This window comes from Rhamphochromis longiceps, linkage group LG10 (assembly GCF_057381845.1).
Source record: "Rhamphochromis longiceps isolate RC_006_pf linkage group LG10, R_longiceps_female_GT1.1, whole genome shotgun sequence".
Taxonomy (NCBI): domain Eukaryota; kingdom Metazoa; phylum Chordata; class Actinopteri; order Cichliformes; family Cichlidae; genus Rhamphochromis; species Rhamphochromis longiceps.
The window spans coordinates 24,871,993-24,888,795 of record NC_140566.1 but is presented as its reverse complement, the minus strand read 5'-3'; the positions used below and the strand labels follow the sequence as shown (position 1 = coordinate 24,888,795).

The following is a 16,803-nucleotide window of genomic DNA, read 5'->3' as shown; positions in this document are numbered from 1 at the left end:
TGAGGATCCGGTCCCCCTACCTGGCCAGTCAGCCCTACCAGGAATGTCTATGGTGGACTGGTATCAGTTACAGAGAAATGACAGCTCTTTAGCCCGCATCATAGGCATTTTAGAGACTGGGGATGAGACTTTTGACAGAAAGTCTGAGGAACCTGAGGTGGTTCTGTTTTTACGGGAGAAATCAAAGTTACTTCTAGTTGATGGGGTGCTATACCGTAGAGTTTTTGATCAAAAGGGGAAGGCCTTCCATCAACTTGTCATCCCTAATAGCCATCGAGAGAGAGCTTTCCAAGGTGTTCATGACGAGACAGGTCACATGGGTATTGAGAGAACCTTAGAACTGGCTAGAGCGAGGTTTTACTGGCCAAAAATGGCTAGCTACATTGAGAACAAGTGTAAAACATGTGAGAGGTGTGTGAAACGAAAGGCACGAGTGCAGAAAGCCTCTAAACTTGTCAACATCAAAGTCAGTGGTCCCCTCGAGTTAGTGTGCATAGATTTTCTGACAATAGAACCCGATTCGAGAGACACCAGGAACATCCTAGTACTAACTGATCATTTTACAAAATATGCACAGGCATATCCCACGAGAGATCAGACAGCGAAAACGGTGTCCACAGTGTTATGGGAGAACTTCATCAGTCACTACGGGTTTCCTCGCAGAATCCATAGTGATCAAGGTGCTTGTTTTGAATCTGAAATAGTGGCAGAGCTTTGTAAACTAGCAGGGATTACAAAGTCCCGTACGACACCCTACCATCCACGTGGAAATCCAGTGGAAAGATTCAACAGGACTCTGTTGGACCTCCTCGGAACTCTGGAGGATAAGAAAAAAGAGGAGTGGAGGAAGTATGTTCGCCCCCTTGTACATGCTTATAACTGTACAAAACATGACGCAACTGGAGAAGCGCCCTTCCTTCTGATGTTTGGTAGAGAGCCACGCCTTCCGATTGATCTCTGTTTTGGACATAGTCCACGTGGCCACAGCACCAGAACACATATTCAGTATGTACGAGAACTAAAGAGTAGGCTGAAGTATGCATACGACCTAGCCTCAAGAAATGCTGAGAAGAGACAATTGTTGAACAAAAGACGCTGGGATGCTAAGGTTACTGCCCTTCCATTGGAAGTGGGTGACAGAGTCCTGGTAAGGAATCTGAGCCTAAGAAAGAAACACAAAATCTCTGATAAGTGGGAGCCTATTGTGCACATCGTTGTTAAGCAGACGGATGAGTCTATCCCGGTTTATGTGATTAGGCCAGAGGATGCAGAGGGCAGAGAGCGAGTTCTGCATCGTGACATGCTTCTTCCCTGTGGGTTCCTACCGGTTAACCTGCAATGTGACAGTCAGGATGTGCTAACCAGTTCGGTTCAACCTCTCATGAGAGAGGATGCAGGGAGCAACACAGAAGAAACTCGGCTGGAGGAGGAGTTTGGGCAAGACGAGGAAATAAACTTTACATCCAGCCAATTTCCTGACAATGACTTGTTGGCGGATCAAAGGGATGTTCTGGGAGAACAGGAGGCGTCCCAGCCACAGTATCCTCTGAATCCTGGGGCACCTGAATTCATTGTAGATCTGACAGGATCGGAGACAGCAAACGATGAGGAGGTGCTCAGCCCAGCCCCAACATGTGGTAGGCCACAAAGGAGGAGAGTGCCACCGGCTTATCTCAGTGACTATCAGGTCGGCTACAAAGTCGATTGTAAGCATCACAGTTTCAATGTGCCGATGACACTTGCATTGCTCAATAACTTTTTCCTGTCATTACAACAACAGATTGCTGGGTTAGTGCAATCTCTGTCGGGTGATAGTGACGGGGACGTCACACTTTAAGCAGGGGTGGATGTAACCCAGTGTTAATTTGGTTATCTGATATTGTGTGATATTCAGTATATATGTATATACCTATATTGGGTGTTATAAAATGTTCTTCAATGATTTTGAGTTTTTTTTATTGCTATTGGTTTGCGGCTGCTTTACGACAGTCGACTGTGGTAGTACATCCTAGCGGGAGGGGCTATGAGCTCACGTGGCTTGTAGCTGTGCCAGAGAGCAAGCTGGGGTGAGCTAGCGGGGAATATCGCCTTCTGCAGTAGCCTTGAAAAGGACTATTGTTCGTTCTCCTGCCAGGTAAAAATCTGTTTCGTATGTATATTATACTATTCCATGTGTTATCATGTGTTTGCTATGATGTGATGTGTAGTAATGGTTATTAAGGTGCTAATCGCTAATCGAGGCTAAGCTAGCAAGCTCGACAATTAGCCGCCATGCTAAGCGGACGTTGGTAGCCAAGTTCGTATGTCACTATGGGGCTATGAGCTCACGTGGCTTGTAGCTGTGCCAGAGAGCAAGCTGGGGTGAGCTAGCGGGGAATATCGCCTTCTGCAGTAGCCTTGAAAAGGACTATTGTTCGTTCTCCTGCCAGACGCTTCGCTGCTGTGCTGCCTTACTGCTGTGCTGCCTTACTGCTGTGCTGCCTTACTGCTGTGCTGCCTTACTGCTGTGCTGCCTCGCTGCTGTGCTGCCTTACTACTGTGCTGCCTCGCTGCTGTGCTGCCTTACTACTGTGCTGCCTTACTGGTGCCATTAAAGGACAAGCGGCCGCCATCCCTTCATCCATCCGGACCTTGATTATTTGGACCGAAGTACTCACACACACGCCCGCACTCAGTGCCATACACTCTCTTTATTTTGCTGGCCAGCTAATATCATTTGTTTTTTTTGTTTTGTTTTGTTTGCATTCACAAAGACTATCCAAAGACATTTTGGTTATTGTCAAATAGACACTCTCTGATTACGGACTGAGGAGGTTGTGGTGTTACAACCCCAGGACTGAGAAAAAGGACTCTTTACATAATATATTCACTTGTCTCCTGGTTAGGAAAAGTGACTATTGATGGAAATATTTTTCTTCTTCTTGTCTTTGTCTACATTGTATCCCAGAGAAGTTTTAAGTTGTTCAGGTTGAAACATTTGCACTTAAAGTCGGTTAAGTTTCCTTTGATATATCAGTGTCAAGCTGATGTTTAAGAGGGTATGTTAAGGACAGATGTGCTCCAGTCCATCAATCCTTTAAAGTGCTGGACACCGATGGTAAATTGCCATCAGACCCTAAATAAATTGTCCTCTGCTGTTATCCATATTGCTTCACTCATTCTTTGGTGAGTAGACGTATTGGTTACATTATGAATACATTTTTTTTTTTTTTTGGTACCGGTACTGGTTTTACTTTGTTGTATTTATCCGCGACAGCTTAAAGGCCGGTCTGTAAAAATATTGTCTGACATAAACCGGTCCGTGGCGCAAAAAAGATTGGGGACCGGATTTAGACAATAGGCTGTTGACAGACTAACGTTAAAGTTCGGTTCAAAAGGATAAAACAATGCTTGTGTAGTTGTGTCGAATTGTATGCACTTGTGGGAGTTATACGGTACATATAGGTTGCTCTGTCTTTTGCAGACAGCAAGATATAGGCTATAGGCTAGTTAACCTTAGCAGAGCTTCCCGTTGTCCATTTAATCATTAGCTTAGCTGAAACTCCCCACATGGATTTGGCCAACCAAATGGAAAAGAGTGCTCCTGCTGCAACCTCTTGATCAAGTTCTGTGTGAAAGCATTTTACACTCAGCGCTGCAGATGAAACCAAACTGATATGTAACGTGTGCAAAAGTCAGATCAGCAGAGGCAGAGATATCAAACATCTGTCAACATCTGTTATGCATAATCATATGCACTTAAAGCATTTTATTCCTGGTACTGTCTGCCAACAACCCCCACCAGCACCAATTCATCATCACAGCTATGTTCTGCCCCTGCGAGTCAGTTTCACTGTCTGTTCAGCATCCTCCAACAAGGACAGTCGGTGGTTGGGGTTCATGATGTTCACAATGGTATTTTATTAGTTGTTGGTTTAACCATGGATGAGTCAGTGGCTGGTGTTATTTTCTTTTCAATGACGTTCCTTGTTACATGTTCATTGCTGGATTTATGCAAAAACATCAGCTAATATAGCATATCCATAATTAATATAATGGATATAATTAAAGAATACTTACACTATAACATTAATTAGGAGTGTAATGCAAAAAACTGGATTTTTATGCCTATTTTGAATTTTACTCGATAACAAATACAAATACTTTCCCCCCATCAACAAATACACATACAAATACTGGCTGCTTTGCACATCTCTGATATATATATATGTATGCGTGTATATCTGTGTGTGTGTGTGTGTGTGTCTATATACATATATATATATATATATATTAGGGGTGCAACGATACACAAAATTCACGGTTCGGTTCGATACTTTGGTGTCACGGTTCGATATTTTTTCGATACAAAAAAAGTGTTCATGCCTTTTTAATTTGTCATTTATTAAATTTTCACGGCACATTCTGCACCACATCTCTGTGCGTTCATCATTTGTTTGAAGCCAGCTCATCTCCTGCAACTCCTTTTCCGAGAATACATGCTTCTTTTGTGGTTCGGACTCCTGACATTTCTTTGGAGGTGGAGGAACATCACAGTAATTGCTTAAAGGAGCTTGCTTCTTCAACATCTTTAAGAGTTCTAAACAAATGTCTGTCCTCCTCCAGAAAATCTTATGTATGCAAACACGCGTTGCAACTTCTTATCTTGTGCGCTTTTTGTATTTTGACAGCGAATGCGCACCTGCGGACCACTTATGTGCAGCCGTGGTTATTTAGCTTGTCATATTGCAGCCACAGAAATTCTTTTGTCCATGAAACCATAAAGCTGCACTTTCTTTTTGCCTTATAGTCTGATTTGTCATAACTTTTCCGTTTTGTGGTAAGCTTTTCTTTGGCTGTCACTTCTTCACCCTGACCTGTCTTATTTGGCTCAGAAGAACTAAAATATATATCCTGCTGCTTTTACACACATACTCACATAACACTCAGCGATTCTCTGCGCGATCAACCTCTCACATGTTTAAGCTTGCTGCGGGAGATTTCACTTGTCATGTTTGCATAGTAAGCTAACGATTGATAAGACGATGTCAGAGGAATTGGTGCACAAATTATCATCACTCACCAATCAGTGCTGTCGCTCTCTATACACAATTCGTGCGATTGCAAAGTGAAAGCAAAAAACAAGAGCAAATTCAAACGCGATTTCAATATGTCACATATTGACAGTGGCTCACCGATGCCAATGACATAATTACCCAGCTACATTTCCGAAAGAATGCAAAAGCATTGACATATATTTTTCCTTCCTACGATAGCCCGACGGGCAGGGCAGAGATAGATTTTGGTAGCCCGACTGGAAAAATTTTGCGAGCCCTGTATCCGATTGAGGAATCATTCATCTTTGGAAAAGAGAGTTTATTACAGAAAAATGGCTCTTTCCAAAATAAAAGCTATACTATACGCTTCTTCTGGGCTATATTCTCAGCAGCATATTAAACATATCAGGTCCCCATAAGGAGAATCATGTGCTAACGGCTGTCTAAATGACTCGGGTAAAGTTTGTAGCATGCGCGCTTGTTGTTTTTGTCTGCTTCCACTTGTCTTTGCACTAGGATGATGTCACAGTGAATGTGCAGTCATATTCGTTGTGTTCCCACTAGTGCCGGCCAACACGCTAACGAGCAAACTGCGCTAACACACTAGTTCCCACCAATGCAATTGAGCATTGCGTGGCACATCTGACATACTGCTTTACTTTTGTCCATGACGCGCTTACCTTCAGGGTCATACTTCACATGAAAACCAAAATAGTTCCAAACGCCAGATCTGAATGAGGGTGGGGGAGGTTCAATTTGCCATGTTGCAAGGAGAGCTTAACTTCTGCCTCGCTAGCTTGCCCTGCGCTCAGTAAATCTGCGTTCGACTACTCCGCCTAGGCTGCACTGTCGAGTGCAGATCCACTGAGTGCTCAACACAGACAGCATCGTCAGAAGAAAAGTTGATAAAATAAATTTAAAATTTTGTATTATTCGATACATATGCGTACCGAACCGGGCGGTTTGTCCTTCAAGCTCGGGTCCTCTACCAGAGGCCTGGGAGCTTGAGGGTCCTGCGCAGTATCTTAGCTGTTCCCAGGACTGCGCTCTTCTGGACAGAGATCTCCGATGTTATTCCCGGGATCTGCTGGAGCCACTCGCCTAGCACTCGCCTAGCTTGGGAGTCACCGCACCTAGTGCTCCGATTACCACGGGGACCACCCTTACCTTCACCCTCCACATCCTCTCGAGCTCTTCTCTGAGCCCTTGGTATTTCTCCAGCTTCTCGTGTTCCTTCTTCCTGATATTGCTGTCATTCGGAACCGCTACATCGATCACTACGGCCGTCTTCTTCTGTTTGTCTACCACCACTAAATATATATATATATATATATATATATATATATATATATATATATATATATATGTATGGACAGATATATATATATCTGTCCATATATACAGTGGGGCAAAAAAGTATTTAGTCAGCCACCGATTGTGCAAGTTCCACCACCTAAAATGATGACAGAGGTCAGTAATTTGCACCAGAGGTACACTTCAACTGTGAGAGACAGAATGTGAAAAAAAAATCCATGAATCCACATGGTAGGATTTGTAAAGAATTTATTCGTAAATCAGGGTGGAAAATAAGTATTTGGTCAATAACAAAAATACAACTCAATACTTTGTAACATAACCTTTGTTGGCAATAACAGAGGTCAAACGTTTACTATAGGTCTTTACCAGGTTTGCACACACAGTAGCTGGTATTTTGGCCCATTCCTCCATGCAGATCTTCTCGAGAGCAGTGATGTTTTGGGGCTGTCGCCGAGCAACACGGACTTTCAACTCCCGCCACAGATTTTCTATGGGGTTGAGGTCTGGAGACTGGCTAGGCCACTCCAGGACTTTCAAATGCTTCTTACGGAGCCACTCCTTTGTTGCCCGGGCGGTGTGTTTTGGATCATTGTCATGTTGGAAGACCCAGCCTCTTTTCATCTTCAAAGTTCTCACTGATGGAAGGAGGTTTTGGCTCAAAATCTCACGATACATGGCCCCATTCATTCTGTCCTTAACACGGATCAGTCGTCCTGTCCCCTTGGCAGAAAAACAGCCCCATAGCATGATGTTTCCACCCCCATGCTTCACAGTAGGTATGGTGTTCTTGGGATGCAACTCAGTATTCTTCTTCCTCCAAACACGACGAGTTGAGTTTATACCAAAAAGTTCTACTTTGGTTTCATCTGACCACATGACATTCTCCCAATCCTCTGCTGTATCATCCATGTGCTCTCTGGCAAACGTCAGACGGGCCTGGACATGCACTGGCTTCAGCAGCGGAACACGTCTGGCACTGCGGGATTTGATTCCCTGCCGTTGTAGTGTGTTACTGATGGTGACCTTTGTTACTTTGGTCCCAGCTCTCTGCAGGTCATTCACCAGGTCCCCCCGTGTGGTTCTGGGATCTTTGCTCACCGTTCTCATGATCATTTTGACCCCACAGGATGAGATCTTGCGTGGAGCCCCAGATCGAGGGAGATTATCAGTGGTCTTGTATGTCTTCCATTTTCTGATGATTGCTCCCACAGTTGATTTTTTCACACCAAGCTGCTTGCCTATTGTAGATTCACTCTTCCCAGTCTGGTGCAGGTCTACAATACTTTTCCTGGTGTCCTTCAAAAGCTCTTTGGTCTTGGCCATGGCGGAGTTTGGAGTCTGACTGTTTGAGGCTGTGGACAGGTGTCTTTTGTACAGATGATGAGTTCAAACAGGTGCCATTCATACAGGTAACGAGTGGGGGACAGAAAAGCGTCTTACAGAAGACGTTACAGGTCTGTGAGAGCCAGAGATTTTCCTTGTTTGAGGTGACCAAATACTTATTTTCCACCCTAATTTACGAATAAATTCTTTACAAATCCTACCATGTGGATTCATGGATTTTTTTTTCACATTCTGTCTCTCACAGTTGAAGTGTACCTCTGGTGCAAATTACTGACCTCTGTCATCATTTTAAGTGGGGGAACTTGCACAATCGGTGGCTGACTAAATACTTTTTTGCCCCACTGTATATATGGACAGAAGCAAAAAAAATGCTTCTGTCCATCACATAAGGAAGTAATATTCAAAAGTAATATTCAAAAGTAAACTCTACATTTTTTTTAATTAGTCTAATTTCGTGTACTGTAACCACATCTCTTTCTCTTTCATTAGATTACTGTCTCACTGTTTTATTGTATCTTTGTAGATAAAAATAAACACCCTAGTCGTTACTTGTCTGAAGCAGAGACTGTTAGAATGGAAAAAGGTGTGGTCTAAACACACTAGCGCATGTTTGATTCTTATGTCTTATTTGAAACTTCCTGTTAGCGTCTTAACAAAGTTTGGTATACCATACAAGACATGGAAAAAAAAGTGCTTCAATCGTATGTCCACCACAATTCTGAGAAGCACAGTTCAATAACAGGAAATGAGCTCTTACTGCACCCTACATATCTCATGTTCTGTTACTATAATTTCATGATTTTGCTATCACCAATAAATGTATCACAGTGCATTAACGTATGCTTTAAAAATATAATTCACAGTTAATGAGATGACTGTCAGTGTAAAGGTCTGTAAACACCTGATAAGTATATGGCTTCATTTAATTTAGGAATTTCTCACCATGGACATACTGCAGGTGCTACTCGCACACGTTATATAACCAAGGGCCTGAGGGATGAGCCTCACCACCAACATGTGTTTAACTACTGTCAGTGGGATCATAACTGGCAAGAAAATGTCAGGAATGGGAAATAAAGTGGTTATTGGAAGGTCTAAATGTCTTAACCACCTGATCACATGCAATAAGGTGATTCTACATCAGGGATGTCAAACTACAGTCCTCAAGGGCTGGTTTACTGAAACCTTTAAATGTGTCCGTGCTGCAACACACCTGAATAAAATTAGTGGGCCATTAGCTAGACTCAATAGAACTTGACTGCATGTTGAGGTGGCAATTCAGCCAGTTGCTCCATGTTACAGCAGCTCATGAGTGAATGAACATGGTGCAATAAAAGTACTTTTAGAAGTAAATTAAAAAAAATACTTACTTTATTTAAATTTACTTGAGTAGGGTTAGGAACTGCATCTTTTACTTTAATTGGGTGTCACCCATGATGAAATCAAAACTCAATAATAATGATACAAAAATCAAAATGATAGCATTTTTTTCTGTAAAAGATAATTTAATTTTGTTTCAATTCTCATACAAAGCAAAGATCACAACCAATCATCAAGCAACTGGACAGTGGAGAAATCCAGTGTTTCAAATGTTCCCATAAACATAAGCTAACTTCAAATTTTATGTACTAATTTTGGCACCTGGCTGCAGAGGTAACGTTTTTACAAGATTTTGTTTACTAGATTAATAATGTTTTCTGACATATAACTGCATATTTTATTTCAGGGAATATACATATATAGTAAACTAAATTAGTTTTCAGTTATACATACAGCACTGTTTTCGGTCCTATATGTAAGTGTTCAAAAATATAGTGTAACACTACATATGTATTGAAACTTTTTGGGGGAATAATTCAATCAAACTGAGGGTACTGTAACTACATTTGTTTTTCTTCCATTTTATCAGTGTATCTCTGTGTTGTATTTTATCTTTGTAGATAAAAATAATCAACCTAGTGAGACAGTGAGAATGGAACAACTTGTGGTGTAAATACACTCTATTGTTCATTTGGTTTTCATATCTAATGTGAAACTTCCTGTTAGCTTCATCGAACAAGCTTTGATAATTCACACTATGTTGCTGAGTGTCATATGCAGGGCATGAAAAAAAAATCAATACCATGAAAAGACGTCTGACTGCATGGCAGAGGGCAGATACTTCATTGTAATATTTTGAGATTCTATTATTTATACTGCTACTTTGGTCTGAATAATAAATACATGATTGTACCATTAATGTAGGTTTTAAAAATACAGTCCACACTTGATGACATTAAAAAAACAGATTGCCTTTAATTAATGAAAGTCTTTTTCAAGCTTTTTTTAATTTATAATAAATGTAATTATTATTATTATTATTATTATTATTATTATTATTATCATCATCATCATCATCATCATTATTATTATTATTATTATTATTATTATTATTATTATTGACTGTCCCATTTGGCACTGTAGAAATCAGACTTATTGTCTGAATTACTGTTGTTTTAAAAGCCTGTAAAATAAAACTTTAAATAGCACTATAACTTTATGTTTATATTTAGTAATCCCTCACCATACAGGTTCTATATGTAAAAAAAAAAGACAAAATTTTTATATGACCGCTGTACACCACTGGTGATCTTAACCCTTGCTTGCTGTGTCAGGTACTATCTTACTCTAGAGCTGAATTGTCCAGCGCTGGGTGTCAGGGCTCCTGGGTCGTTGACCCAATGTTTTCAGTTTGTTCACGTTCTCTGTTTATGTTCCTTCTCTAACCCCAACCGGTCGCAGCAGATGGCCGCCCCTCCCTGAGCCTGGTTCTGCCGGAGGTTTCTTCCTGTTAAAAGGGAGTTTTTCTTTCCCACTGTCCCAAAGTGCTTGCTCACAGGGGGTCATATGATTGTTGGGTTTTTCTCTGTATCTATGAAGCGCCTTGAGGCGACTTTTGTTGTGATTTGGTGCTATATAAATAAAATTGAATTGAATTGAATTGTTCCACATGTTCATGTTTCCAGTTTTATTGTGTTTGTCATCTGTCTCCGTGCCTTATGTTCCGTTCTATTTCCTGTGTGTCTTTTTTTTTTTTTGTTTGTTTTTTTGCCTGTCCCGTTTGGCTCTTTTGCCATCAGAATTGTTGTCTAAAGGCAAAGAAAGATGCCCAACGGATTTACTTTACCAAATTGACCATCCCAGCCTTGCCGTAATGGTCCATTTGATTCACCTTTTATTGTTTATTTTATTTTCACTTACTGAATATGGGACAGACTTGACTGGGGGAAAGAAGGGGAGAAAGAAAGAGGGAAAGAGAAACAGCTGAGAAGAGGGACGGGGGAGAAGGGCAAAAACCAAAAACCAACAGAATGAGCAGAAAAAAAAGAAGAAAAAAAGAAAAAAAATGCATATATCAATCACCTGGGTCACCTGCTGAGAAAGAAAAAAGAAAACAAGCAGAAGAGAACAAGAGTAATAGAATAAACAACATCACAATGATATATGGGAATGTGACAGTAAATACTAAATATTAAACATTATTGTGCAGCACATAAGATCAACAGAACACAGTGTGCTATGAGGTAGGAGCCAAAAAGGGTGTAGTTTGTGGGTGTGATCACCCGTGTGTACACCTGTGAGCATGGACGCTCTTGTTTTTTTTGTTTTTTTAAAAGGTTCCTTCATGTAATGATCTGCTAGAGGGTGTGGGGGGGCCACAGCCCCGTCCTCCAGGGCATGAAGCAGGTATGGAGGAGATCAAAACTCCAGACATCCAGAGGCCCCCAGAACACAAGAGACCAAGGAAGACCAACAGAGGGGCAGCTGCGCCACTGTCCCAGAGAGAGCTGAGGAGAGTCCCAGATGAGGGCTCACTCAGCAGCCGCGGAGCAGAAGCCAGGGGGAGTTGCAGTGACGCGCCCGTGAGCCGTGCCTGAGTGACCGAGCCCCAGGCCGAGAGGCCGGGGGCACCCCACCTCCGAAGTGGCCCGAGCAAGCCCCAGGCTCCAGGCCCCGATAAGCGGCCGCCAAGGAGTGAGCCGGTGTGTACCTGGACGCCCATCCCCAGACACAAAGAACCACCAACGCACCGATGTCTGAGGGAGTCCGCCACTGGCAGGGGAAGTGGTGGTAGGGGGAGATAGGCCTCCATACCTTGGAGGGCCTAAGATGTCCCCAGAGAGGTGGCGCCTGACACCCAACCTGACATATAGACACAGAAATACAGGCACACACATATACAAACATCCATTCCCACCCTCATGCTCTCATATGCACTTACTCTACACTCAACCAACGTGGAGACAAACATAAAGAGACGCTGTACACACGATCACACTCCCCAAGCGTACTCTAAGCCCCGGGTCTAGGTACCCTTGCCCCTGGAGGGGGGGAACTGCACCCAGACCCAGGTGGTGTTACCCTTTTCCCTGCGGTGGGGGGAGGCAGACCGCCCCGACTCCGCAGCAGCAGGGAGGCCCCACACTCCAGACCGCAGTCGGACGGCCAACTCCTCCTCCTAGCCCCCCCGCTCCAGCAGGTCGCAGAGAATGGGGGTGAGAGAAGACTCCAAACCTCCCTCCACCCGCTCATTGTAGCGTTGATGCATGTGTGTTCTAAGGTGCATTTAAAACCCAGGAGGGCATGGAGCTACCTGCCAGAGAGCAGCAGGTAAGCGCATGGTCCCTCCTGCTGGCCCTCAATGTCTACGTGTATTTAACATTGAGAGGTGGGCAACGACGCCAGGGGTGGGGTGTACACCCTGATGGTACTTTGGATTCCGTGTATCGTGCCCACCCCCAAGATCCTATATGTATGTGTAATGAGAGTGTGAGTAATGTGAATGTCTGTTTCCTGTGTGTCTTTAGTTAGATTCAGTTCAGCTGTGTTCTTACCTGTGTCTAATCATCATTGTTATCCATTGTATTTAAGCCCTCAGTTTCCCTCAGTTCCTTGTCTTGTCATCGCCTAATCCGCGTTTGTGTTTTTCAGTTCAGTTAGCCAGCAATTTAGTGTTTCAGTCAGCATTAGTCTATCTTTTAAATTCTGGTCACCCTGCCTGTCCACATCCTACACCAGCCTGCGAGTCCTGCATTTGGGTCCTGTCTTCCTCTTCTCCACATTCACACAGTGATCGCCTGGGACACTCTCCATAAATGAAGGATGAATAGTTTAATATGAATAATCTTTCATATTCTGTGGAGCATACTACTAAATAATTTAAATACTAAACACCTTGCTATTTCCCTCCTGAATAGTTGAACTGTCACATTGCTTCACACTGCCAAACTGCAACTGCACTTTATGTACATTCTGTGGTATTCATATTTGTAATCCTGTATTTTTTCTATATAAGGATTTCGATTGTTTGTTTTTATTGTGGTTTATGTATATTGTTCATTGTCTCACTTATATATTGCGTGTTTTACATCGTTGTGCTTGAGAGACATTATCGTTTACTTGGCCAATAAATGCAATTCTGATTCAACTAAATAATTTAACAAAAACAGCAACAACACTAACAATAATAATACTTATTTATGTAGCACTTTTAAAAGATGGGCTATTGAAGTTAAAAAGTCCTTTCAAGATAAGATAGAAAAAACCCCATAAGAAACATTTTGGAGGAGATAAAGGTGAAACAATGTTAGTTATTGGAGAAGGTGGTGAAACACTTTTTAAAGAGAAATAACTATAATGGAGACAAAGAAAAAGGCTACACACATGCCTTTAAGAGCGATTGAAAGGATAAACGTGAGCTCACCAATCTGATCTCCTCAGGGAAATTATTCAAGAGAATGGGTTCCCCGACAGAAAAAGTCTTTTCCACTTCAGTTTAATCATCTCAGATCATTTTCTTTGTTATAATTTAAGTTGTTAGTGCAACTGAAAAGTTAATAGTAGAATTAAATTAAGGACATTACAGCTCACATAATTTATACTTAGAACTTTAAACTCAAACATCTACACAGTTTGAAAAATTATTCTAACTTACACCAGCAGTCTTTATCCAACTAATATATGACATATTTAGTTGGCAACTTGTATTGTCGTTAAAATGAGAACAAATAAAATAACGCCCCAAGTTTCTGAGTAGTTCAATGATTCTACATACTTCCTACATTCTAAGAAAACCACAAGACAAATAGAGTAGATTGCTCAAACTATCCTGCTGCCACTAAGAGGAAGGTGCATGTGAGTAATCCTACGCTTATGATTTTAAAAAATGCACAACAGCTACGATACTTTTAATTTTAAAATGATCCAAAACAGAAGAGATAATAAGAAATAATGCAAAAGACAGCACAGGTTTACTAAATTATCTTTTTAATCTGAAGTTAAATCTTGCTATTTATGTGCCACTCTGCAAACATTTTATGTTGAATGCCCAGTAGAATACAACCATGTACAAGAGTATGTATCTTTGATATCTTTGATATACATATCAACCATATCTTACTATGCCATCTGGATATTTGTGTTTTCCAGATTCTAATTCTAATCTGCCTGTAGTTTGGAATATTTTAGCTCTTCTTCTTGGTTTGATGGAAAAGAATACAAAAAAAGGAAGAAAAGGCTGTGCTTTTAATAAAAGCATTTGCCAAAGGTACTGGTGGTAGCATAGAATATATACCTGTTGTTTCTGAATACTACATGCAGCCTAGTATTTGACCCGATAATGACTACAGTACTAGTGTAACTGCCTCCTCAATTCTCTCCACACAAGACAAAAAGACCAGAAACAAGCCAATCGATGAACTACAAAAGAAGAGCCTGTATTGTAAATGTGGTGAGTGACATTTTTTTGTTTTTTTACAATTTTGAAAGGTATAACCTTTTTAAATATGTATATTTGTATCTCTAAAACTGTCTTCCAATTATATAGATAATCATCATATATCTATATTATCTGAGTGTAACATTTATGAAATTTATTTTTATTTTTTTCTTCTTCATTTTAAAATAAAACTGAATTTTGTTGTTTACTTCGCAAGGTCAATACTGAGCTGTACATCTGCACCTAAAGGATAAAGTTCCCTCTTTTGAAGATGCCAGTGTTCAGATTTTGACTGAGAAGATATTTGGTTTAAAAGAGGAATAAAAGAGGCCATTTATGTCCACTGTTAACAGTTGGTAATACTTTAATTCTATCACCACAGAAAATGATTTTGGTATACATGATCATCACAGCTCTGGCGTGGACTGCTCTGGCGCAAGGTACATTTTAGCAATTGCTGTATAGAGTTGAACAAAATTGCTATGTTTATAATTTTGATATTAAGATTCACAGCAAGTATTTTACAATAATATTTATTAACTTTATTACAGTGTTGCATTATATAATATGATGTAAATTGTCTTAGACACAGAGAGGCAGGGTTTTGAAGCAACTATTTTCTAGAATTCTTAATTAGTTACTGTATTCATAAGGGTACATCACATGTAAGATTTTTACTTTAAAAAAAAACAAAACAAAAAAACCCACTTCTTTTTTCCCTTTTAGGAGCTTTGGAATGCAATTTAACTCAACCTGGACCACAAAAGTGTTTTGGAGTACTTGACGAACCGCTCATGTTTTACCTACCTACTAATACACACACAAAGATAAGTTTGAAAAAGAATGCATGTAACATTTTAACATTGTCAAGTTATTCATTAAATGTAATAAATAAAAAATACAAGAATCATATTACAGTCTTCAAAAATGGGACATTTAAGATCAACAAGTCAACAAAAAATGACTCTGGAGAGTATATGGTGGAAATACACAGCTCTACTAATGGTTCATTATTGCACACCAAAAACATCTATCTGGATATACAAGGTAGGATTGAATAATATTTTTTTTCAAATAACATTTAACAGCAATGTACACTTTAGAAATGTGGTGTAAAGATAAATAGAAATGATCAAAGTCTTTTAATTTTTACCTGACTTGTTACCTGAAATTACAAGTAATCACAGGGTAGTTATGCCTTAGTTGCAGGTTGTATTATAAAGTTTGCTTTAAAAATAAATAACTTAAATTGAATTATTTATAAAAATGTTGTGTTTTTAGTTGCATACTCCCATTTTCACTTTCAAACTGAAAAAAAAAACTTACACAAGCATAATGATGATAGTTTGCAGGACTGGCACTGGATCTTTTGAATTTCAAACAGCACTGCATCTACATGCATGACTATATTTGCAAATATATCTATGTCTTTCAGCTCCTGTGTTAGAGCCAGCTACATCTCAGTTGTGTTTGTCACCAGAAGAGAAGATAATCAGCTGCTCTTCTGAGGGAGATGAAGTAGAGTTTATGTTGTTTTTGGACGATAACCTATTGTTACAGACCACAACTAAGAGTACAGAAAAACACAGCATTTCAAAGGTTACCGTCACCTTACATGCTCAACTGATGGGAAAACTGGCATGTATTGTTCAAAACAATGTCAGCAGACGCCAAAAGATCATCCTCATTACAAGCTGCACGGGTAATTAATTACATTAAATTATTTAATTCTATTTTATATCACAATTTTAAAAAAAAATCTATTAATTTGATTATTGTAATTATGTCATAGCTATCTTGTGTATGAGTGTGTTTTCATTCCCTTTACTGAAAAAAATGTTCTGGAAATATGCAGTCTGATGTATCAATATTAAATACATATCTAAAGACTATGACTTCAGGTCATGTAACCCTTAAATAACATACAATATATACAAAACTTTTAAATATATACAATATATTTATATATTTATATATTTTCTAGGTACTGTTGTGACTGTGGCTGTGGTAGGAAGCATTGGCACTCTACTTCTTGTTTTGGCTGTTTTTCTTGGTGTAAAGCATTTCAATAAGAAAACTGACCCCATGACTGTCAATAAAGGTAAAAGAAACACCGCACTTAATTTTCACTTAATTTTTTTTCATTCAGTTTACAAAAAAAGAAAAAAAATCAGTTTACTTGATAATCATAAAAATACTTTTGCAAATCATAAATATGTGCGGTGGGAATATTTACCTTATTTCACCATCTTTTTTCGTTTTTTAAATTTTTCAGATCATAGTGAAGACAATATCATCTACTCAGATGTTAGAGTCAAACAGCATGCAAGAAAAACAGCATCCGATTAA

The 16,803-nt window shown here is 40.1% G+C and overlaps 1 protein-coding gene across 1 annotated transcript; it reads left to right on the top strand.

Moving 5' to 3' along the window:
• The first annotated feature begins 14,839 nt into the window (after positions 1-14,839).
• Positions 14,840-16,803, top strand: LOC146660984 (uncharacterized). The gene is made up of 5 exons (XM_085421674.1): positions 14,840-14,894; positions 15,181-15,299; positions 15,360-15,501; positions 15,890-16,156; positions 16,730-16,803. Exons 1-5 carry the CDS (start codon positions 14,840-14,842, stop codon positions 16,801-16,803), a joined length of 657 nt encoding a protein of 218 aa, XP_085277800.1.